Here is a 10,000-nt window from a genome sequence, read left to right on the forward strand (position 1 = left end):
ATTGTCAAGGACCCCCACCTCACTGTCAAGGACCCCCACCTCACTGTCAAGGACCCCCACCTCACTGTCAAGGACCCCCACCTCACTGTCAAGAACCCCCACCTCACTGTCAAGGACCCCCACCACACTGTCAAGGACCCCCACCATATTCACAAGCCCAGTATCGATACCACTGTAATTCTAATTATTCGAACTAATAAATTGCCTCCAACATGCAAACTGTTTACACCTGTAGAGTCCGAAAGGAACTAAGAACACGTAGAGCAAGTGTGTGGTATCCTATTCATAACACTAAGAACATGTACTGCCAGTAAGTGTGGTATCATACTCATTCTTAGTTGTGTTTTCACACACTAACAAAAGCTGCTCCTGTAAAATTATCTTTATCCCTCTAAACGGTGGCCACGACCCCAATATTAATTGAAAGTCTTGTCTTACAATCACACGTGAATCTTCAGAGTTTCCAATCGATTGGTGGAGGAGCTCCTAAGGCTCAAAAAGGCCCGGGAAATAATTATATTGAAAGGTATGTTGACCAGACCACACACTAGAAATTGAAGAGACGACGACGTTTCGGTCCGTCCTGGACCATTCTCAAGTCGATTGTGATGAGGACAGGTAGGGACAGGCATTAAATAGGCAAGAGAGAGCTGAGGAGGAAAGTCAGGTGTAGGGGATAGCAGTAATGAGAACCGCAGCAGGCCTATTGGCCCATACGAGGCAGCTCCTATTATACAGCTCCTACTTCAGCCACGTTATTGTGACTCATCGCCTGTATATTGAAAGGTAGCTCTGACCCTGGAAACACAAACCGAAACTGTCTCTATTTTCCGCTTGTTACAACTTGTAATAAAGTTATTACACCTTGGCTTAACGTGTTTATGACGTATTAGAACGTTGTTACAACTTGTTATATTGGTTGTTATAACTGGTTAGGAAGTGTTAAAACTTGTTCGAACGTTGTACCAACGTCGTAGTTTCGGTGTGTGTTTGGCGGGGAGTTATATCTATAATAGAAGATAATTTACACACGAAACATTATACAGACCAGAGGTGTTTGGGATACCCCCCTCCCCTAAAAAAGTGGGATTTATCGAATATAATGTAGACCAAAGCTTCACGATATAAATCCCCTCCAAAACGGGGATTTATACCATAAAGAAAATATAAAAAAAAAGGCTATATTGTACCTGGACAAAAGAGGAATAAGTTCTAATCGGCCGAGCGGACAGCACGCGGGATTTGTGATTCTGTGGTCCTGGGTTCGATCCCAGGCGCCGGCGAGAAACAATGGGCAGAGTTTCTTTCACCCTATGCCCCTGTTACCTAGCAGTAAAATAGGTACCTGGGTGTTAGTCAGCTGTCACGGGCTGCTTCCTGGGGGTGGAGGCCTGGTCGAGGACCGGGCCGCGGGGAAGCCCCGAAATCATCTCAAGATAACCTCAAGATAACCTAATACGTAACTAATCATTAACAATGCAGACGAGGAGTCACAATAACCTGGCTGAAACATGTTGCCCAAACCACACACTAGAAAGTGAAGGGACGACGACGACGACGACGTTTCGGTCCGTCCTGGACCATTCTCAAGTCGAGAAAGATCCAGGACGGACCGAAAAGTCGTCGTTCCTTCACTTTCTAGTGTGTGTGGCCTGGTCAACAAACATTAACATTATAAGTAACATGTTCCGTGGTGTTCCACAAGGTACACGGAGCCCTCACAGCTCCCCTACCCCCCCCCCTCACCATTGCAACACATTGTACAGCTTTGCAACGGGAATCTGCAATAAATCCGGAAGGTATTTTGCAACATTCCGTTCTCCTTACCAGGCGGTTCCCCTCTACGGGTAATCCCCAGGGTAATCCCGCTCTGATAGGTGACGCAGGAGGAAGGAGGAGGAAGAGGGAGATGGGATGAGTAATGAGAAAAAAGGAAGGAAATGAAGGAAGGAATGAAAGAAGGAGATGGAATGATTGGTACTTGTTTCATAGTGACTGCAGGGAAGCAAGGTCAATCTCCCTTTTTAACCTGCTTATACTAATATTGTTTTTTCTGTTTATTTTTTTTATTTTTTTTATTATTTTCTACCACAGACGTGGCCAGACATTTACAATGCTAACCAGCATATATACATTTTTTTCTGTCCTCCATGGACAGGGTTAGAGATGTGTTAAACATACAGTTCAGAGGTTTATTGAACAATCAACCACAGAAGGTGATTCGGTGCTTTTAAAATGCTAAGCTAACCTACATACGTAAATACATAGATACACAGATTTACGTATGCCCTACATAAAGTGTTTGATGTGTCTTTTACATAGTGTCATTAATGTACATTCACAAAGGTGAAATGTAATTCTGATCAGCTTCCATATATACTTTATACCCATACATATACATACACACACAGACATATACATACATATATACACACACATGCATTCACATACATTTGTCTCATTTACTCTGACAGGGTGAGATAGCTGATAAAGAAACTAGTGTGCAATTAAGCACTTAATCACTGAAGGTGATGAAGGTGCTTTTACAAGCTCCGGTTATATAGTTACATCATATATATACATTGTATAATTTATATATTACATGGTCAATCTTGGATACAAGTCCAATATATCATCAAGTGTTCCAGTACTCATATAGTAATTACACAGTTCAGAATACCTTAGCCCAGGAGGGCGAAAGTCAGTCAGTATGGGACATTCTACAATTTAATGTTCAAGAGAGTGCATGTTCAAGAGAGTTTTTTCTGTTCTGCAACTTACCTGTTGCTCCATAACTTACCTGTTGCTCTATAACTTACCTGTTGCTCTATAACTTACCTGTTGCTCTATAACTTACCTGTCATGTCTTCTTCCTTGAAGAAGTCAAGATGAAGATGTTCCGTCTTCACTGAAGACGAATTTAAGATGTTTGTAACGCAGACTTATTTCAAGCTGCTTGCCAAACTTCAAGACAGACTCACGTTGACTGGCCAGTAGTTTCGAAGTTTCGTAGTTTCTTTAACCCTCATGCTTCTGTTCACCTAGCAGTAAATAGGTACCTGGGAGTTAGACAGCTGCTACGGGCTGCTGCCTGGGGGGGGGGTGTATAACAAAAAAGAAGGCCTGTTCGAGGACCGGGCCGTGGGGACGCTAAGCCCCCCGAAATTATCTTAAGATAACTTCAAGATGCGACTAAATACGTGACTCACCGACTCCCCCCAACACATGTGACTGGCTGCAGGTGTTCTGAAGGCTCATTAAATATGTGCTCTGGAAACTACAACTCCTTGTTGACCAGACCACACACTAGACATTGAAGGGACGACGACGTTTCGGTCCGTCCTGGACCATTCTCAAGTCGATTCAAGAATGGTCCAGGACGGACCGAAACGTCGTCGTCCCTTCACCTTCTAGTGTGTGGTCTGGTCAACATACTTCAACCCCGTTATTGTGACTCATCGCCTGCCTATAACTCCTTCCTATGAGAATAAATAAACAATTGTCCAGACCAGATTGTCCAGTCCAGACCAGACCAGACCAGACCAGACCAGACCAGTCCAGACCAGACCAGACCAGACCAGACCAGTCCAGACCAGACCAGACCAGACCAGACCAGACCAGTCCAGACCAGACCAGACCAGACCAGACCAGACCAGACCAGACCAGACCAGACCAGACCAGACCAGACCAGACCAGACCAGACCAGACCAGTCCAGACCAGACCAGACCAGACCAGACCAGACCAGTCCAGACCAGACCAGACCAGACCAGACCAGACCAGACCAGACCAGACCAGACCAGTCCAGACCAGACCAGACCAGACCAGACCAGACCAGACCAGACCAGACCAGACCAGACCAGACCAGACCAGACCAGACCAGACCAGACCAGACCAGACCAGACCAGACCAGACCAGACCAGACCAGTCCAGACCAGACCAGACCAGACCAGACCAGACCAGTCCAGACCAGACCAGACCAGACCAGACCAGTCCAGACCAGACCAGACCAGACCAGACCAGATTGTCCAGATATACAATTTTTGTGGTGGTCTTAATATATATTTTATTTGGTTCTTAAATCCGCATTAAAAAAGTTTTTTTTCGTGTGTGTGTAAGTTCGTCTGAAGCACTTTTAATGTCATTGTAAAAAATATCATAAAGCTAGAATCTGGCAACCCAGTGGTTGGGTTGCCAGATTCACATCATTCTTCTCTGCTACAGATTCACATCATTCTTCTCTGCTACAGATTCACATCATTCTTCTCTGCTACAGATTCACATCATTCTTCTCTGCTACAGATTCTCATCATTCTTCTCTGCTACAGATTCACATCATTCTTCTCTGCTACAGATTCACATCATTCTTCTCTGCTACAGATTCACATCATTCTTCTCTGCTACAGATTCTCATCATTCTTCTCTGCTACAGATTCACATCATTCTTCTCTGCTACAGATTCACATCATTCTTCTCTTCTACAGATTCACATCATTCTTCTCTGCTACAGATTCGCATCATTCTTCTCTGCTACAGATTCACATCATTCTTCTCTGCTACAGATTCACATCATTCTTCTCTGCTACAGATTCGCATCATTCTTCTCTGCTACAGATTCACATCATTCTTCTCTTCTACAGATTCACATCATTCTTCTCTGCTACAGATTCACATCATTCTTCTCTGCTACAGATTCACATCATTCTTCTCTGCTACAGATTCACATCATTCTTCTCTGCTACAGATTCACATCATTCTTCTCTGCTACAGATTCACATCATTCTTCTCTGCTACAGATTCACATCATTCTTCTCTGCTACAGATTCACATCATTCTTCTCTTCTACAGATTCACATCATTCTTCTCTGCTACAGATTCGCATCATTCTTCTCTGCTACAGATTCACATCATTCTTCTCTTCTACAGATTCACATCATTCTTCTCTTCTACAGATTCACATCATTCTTCTCTGCTACAGAGTCATCTCTTGGTTGATGCTGGAGCGAATTGTTTATGTAAAGATGAAAACCCAATGAAAAACACAAAACAATATTCTTGATGTGTCAGGAAGAGAACCATCAAAAGCACCAAGCCATTACGACTATATACCACTTGGAAGGGGCATCAGGATTTGGGATGGGACGGGGGGAGAGGAATGGTGTCCAACCACTTGTGGACGATCGGGGGGATTGAACGCCGACCTGCATGAAACGAGACCGTCGCTCTACCGTCCAGTCCTGGCCCAGCTTCCTGAGTCAGGCAGCTTGCTTACTATGGACGTAAACACAGCCATGTGTGTGTGTTTATATGAGAGAGAGAGAGAGAGAGAGAGAGAGAGAGAGAGAGAGAGAGAGAGAGAGAGAGAGAGAGAGAGAGAGAGAGAGAGAGAGAGAGAGAGAGAGAGAGAGAGAGAGAGAGAGAGAGAGAGAGAGAGAGAGAGAGAGAGAGAGAGAGAGAGAGAGAGAGAGAGAGACAGAGACAAAGAGACAGAGAGAGAGAGAGAGAGAGAGAGAGAGAGAGAGAGAGAGAGAGAGAGAGAGAGAGAGAGAGAGAGAGAGAGAGAGAGAGAGAGAGAGAGAGAGAGAGAGAGAGAGAGAGAGAGAGAGAGAGAGAGAGAGAGAGAGAGAGAGAGAGAGAGAGAGAGAGAGAGAGAGAGAGAGAGAGAGAGACAGAGAGACAGAGAGAGAGAGAGACAGAGAGAGACAGAGAGAGAGAGAGACAGAGAGACAGAGAGACAGAGAGAGAGAGAGAGAGACAGAGAGAGAGAGAGAGACAGAGAGAGAGAGAGAGAGAGAGAGAGAGAGAGAGAGAGAGAGAGAGAGAGAGAGAGAGAGAGAGAGAGAGAGAGAGAGAGAGAGAGAGAGAGAGAGAGAGAGAGAGAGAGAGAGAGAGAGAGAGAGAGAGAGAGAGAGAGAGAGAGAGAGAGAGAGAGAGAGAGAGAGAACAGCGATGCGGCCCCGGTCCTAAATACCAGTCTGTCTGTAAACCAGTCTCTCCTTTCTCCACGGTCTCCTGGCCACTAATTCTGCCCGGAGAGCGAGGGAGAGCAGAAAGGGGAGACGAAGAGGAACAGGTGATAAAGAAAAAGAGAGAGAGCGAAGAGAGAGAAGAGAAAAGAGCAAAGAAAAGTCATAGAATTTACCGGAAGTGAACGACAAAACAGAGAGATCAAATAAAGACAAGAGTCAGTAAAACAGATAAAATAATAAAAAGAGAGAGATAAGAAAATCCAAAGGATAAGAAAGAGAGGATAACCAAACACAATTACAAAGACACACATTAAGACTAGACAAGATAACATAAACATAGGAAGAGACACCCAAAGATAACGGGTGATAAATCGATAGCGATAAACGATAGGATATGGAAAGATAACAATAATTCCCACAGAGAGGAGGAAGAAGAAGAAGGAGGAGGAGAATATGAACACTATGAACACCACCATGAACACCATGAACAATACCGTGAACAACATGAACACCACCATGAACAATATCAACACCATGAACATGAACACCACCATGAACATGAACACCACCATGAACACCATCATGAACACCACCATGAACACCATGAACACCACCATGAACACCACCATGAACAACACCATGAACAACACCATGAACAACACCATGAACAACACCATGAACACCCTGAACACCACCATGAACACCACCATGAACAACACCATGAACAACACCATGAACACCACCATGAACAACACCATGAACACAACCATGAACAACACCATGAACAACACCATGAACACCACCATGAACACCACCATGAACAACACCATGAACAACACCATGAACACCACCATGAACAACACCATGAACACCAACATGAACAACACCATGAACAACAACATGAACAACACCATGAACAACACCATGAACAACACCATGAACAACACCATGAACACAACCATGAACAACACCATGAACACAACCATGAACAACACCATGAACAACACCATGAACACAACCATGAACAACACCATGAACAACACCATGAACAACACCATGAACACAACCATGAACAACACCCTGAACAACACCATGAACAACACCATGAACACCACCATGAACACCCTGAACAACACCCTGAACAACACCATGAACAACACCATGAACACCACCATGAACAACACCATGAACACCAACATGAACAACATAAACACCATGAACAACACGAACACCTCCATGAACAACATGAACAACACCACGAACACCATGAACAATATGAACAAAACCATGAACAATCTTATAGCTTCTTAAACTTGAGTTCCAAGATGAGACAGCTCTTAGAGAGGCAAGTCACGGCTAATTCCCATCCAACTATCCAACTATCCTGTTGCCGATTCCTCCCCTCCCATCCCCCCCCTTGCCCCTTCCTCGAAATTTCCTTACCATCCTACCCCTTCCCACCCTCAACAGCCTGCTGTATCACGCCCGTATCTCCATCATCTCCCTGCTATATAAATATATTTTCCATCCATAGCGTTTCATCATATTTAATATTTTTGAATTTTCTAAATTCCATCTCATCAACCTGAGCCCAATCACTCCTCCCCCTCTTCACCCTATTCATTACCCTCTTCCCCCTATGCCTTGCCCTATATACCCTACCCTAAATTATCTCTATCTTTCGCCCCCCCCCCTATCTCTCTATCTAAAAAAAATACCATCCCCGCCTGCAAAAAGGAGGCCTGGTTGAGGACCGGGCCGCGGGGACGCTAAGCCCCCGAAATCATCTCAAGATAACCTCAAGATACCTGCTTGATACCTGCTTGATGGGGTTCTGGGAGTTCTTCTACTCCCCAAGCCCGGCCCGAGGCCAGGCTTGACTTGTGAGAGTTTGGTCCACCAGGCTGTTGCTTGGAGCGGCCCGCAGGCCCACATATAACCTCAAGATAACCTCAAGATAACCTATTCTCCTCCTCATGTTTGTCTTCAGCCTCCCTCCCACCTCGCCCGAGGAGTAAGGAGTCACTCCCAGTGACGAGGGGCCAGATTCACGAAAGCACTTACGAACGTGTACATCTTTCCTCAATCTTTGACGGCTTTGGTTACATTTATTAAACAGTTTACAAGCATGAAAACTTGCCAATCAACTGTTGTTATTGTTATAAACAGCCTCCTGGTGCTTCCGAGCTCATTAACTGTTTAATAATTGGAAACAAAGCCGCCAAAGATTGAGAAAAGATGTACAGGTTCATAAGTGCTTTCGTGAATCTGGCCCCAGGTTACTCGCAGGAAACAGTCTAACTTAACCTAACCTAACCTACCTTAAAATGTGAAAACTTTTTTTACCACTACGAAAATTGAAGGGGATGAATAACTCGATTTTGTTTTAGGAGAAATTTTGAGGATCTTTGAAACAGTCGTCAGTCTATTCTGGCGCTCCCGCGGTCACCTTAGCGCGCGCGTGCGCAGATGTCACCTTACGAAATGTTGAATATATTAGAAAGAGTAAGTGATATAGTGATTCTTTACTCCTTTTGTTGATACAAGGAGTTTACGTTGATAGGGAAAAGACACCTGTCTGCTGCCTAACTGAAACTTTAGACCTTTCCTGGCATGTCATTTTGGTGTGAAGGTGTCAGGTGTTCCACGTCAGTCATTGCTAACAATCATACCGTGAATAATATAACCGTTAACAAATATGGCCTGGACGGTAGATAGCGACGGTCTCGCTTCATGCAGGTCGGCGTTCAATCCCCGACCGTATACAAGTGATTAGGCACCATTCCTTCCCCCCGTCCCATCCCAAATCCTTATCCTGACCCCTTCCCAGTGCTATATAGTCGTAATGGCATGGCCCTTTCCCCTGATAATTCCTTCCCTCCCTCACTTTACTCCACAGAACCTCGAACCCCAGACCACATAAACAGCAGCTCCACCTACTGAGCTACCTATTCATCCACCTATCCGTCACACAAATCATCATCAAAATGATTTTGATGATCAAAATCATCAACACTGCAGTACGAAGAGCATCCTCAACAGCATCAGCAGACAGAAATAACAATAGCCTGATGCATCAAATGAACAAATCCACAAGGGGCCGTGACGAGGATTCGAACCTGCGTCTGAGAGCATCCCAGACGCTGCCTTAATCGACTGAGCATAGTCGATTAAGGCAGCGACTTAATCGACTGTCATGGTCCTTTTTGACCATGTCGTAGCTCAGTCGATTAAGGCAGCGTCTGGGATGCTCTCAGACGCAGGTTCGAATCCTCGTCACGGCCCTTGTAGATTTTGTTCAGTATCAGCAGCACAGCATTAATAGCAACATGTGAGCAAATGATCTTTGAGAGGGAGTGGAACACGAACAAGGGGACACAGGAGGAGACCGAGTACCCACATGAGCCACAGAGACGTCAGAAAGAACTTTTTCAGTGTCAGAGTAGTTAACAGGTGGAATATATTAGGCAGTGATGTGGTGGAGGCTGACTCCATACACAGTTTCAAGTGTAGATATGATAGAGCCCAATAGGCTCAGGAACCTGTACACCAGTTCATTGACAGTTGAGAGGCGGGACCAAAGAGCCAGAGCTCAACCCACCCTGCAAGCACAATTAGTAGACGCTGAATTAGCAATCTTAGAGTTGCTGAAGCCCAATCAGCAACAGTACCAGCACCAACAGTACCAGCAATAGAGGAGTAACAGAAACAGGAGTAACAGCAGCAGCATCGACTGAAGCAACAGTAGCAGCAACAGCAGCAGCAGCAGCAGCAACAGCAGCAGCAGCAGCAGCAACAGCAAGCAAGTCAAGCCCACTAAGTGAAAATGCTGCAGTTTGGCGGGCTTCTCCATTCCCTTCAGTACTCCCCCAATCTCTATAGCGGAAGTTCTGTTGGGGGGAGTGGGTCGTGGGGGAGAGAGAGAGAGGGAGGGGACGTGGGGGTGTGGAAAAGGGGGGTCGTGGGGGTGTGTGGGAGAGGCCAAACGAGGGACTGGGCGTAGATAGGAGGGGTGACGAGGAGGGGACGATAC

The 10,000-nt window shown here is 45.3% G+C and overlaps 1 protein-coding gene across 1 annotated transcript; it reads left to right on the top strand.

Moving 5' to 3' along the window:
• Window positions 1–6,450: 6,450 nt before the first annotated feature.
• LOC138352760 (GATA zinc finger domain-containing protein 14-like) lies at window positions 6,451–7,278 on the top strand. The gene has a single exon (XM_069305348.1). The coding sequence runs from the start codon at window positions 6,451–6,453 to the stop codon at window positions 7,276–7,278; it is 828 nt and encodes a 275-aa protein (XP_069161449.1).
• Window positions 7,279–10,000: the final 2,722 nt, after the last annotated feature.

Source organism: Procambarus clarkii, chromosome 54 (assembly GCF_040958095.1).
Source record: "Procambarus clarkii isolate CNS0578487 chromosome 54, FALCON_Pclarkii_2.0, whole genome shotgun sequence".
NCBI lineage: Eukaryota > Metazoa > Arthropoda > Malacostraca > Decapoda > Cambaridae > Procambarus > Procambarus clarkii.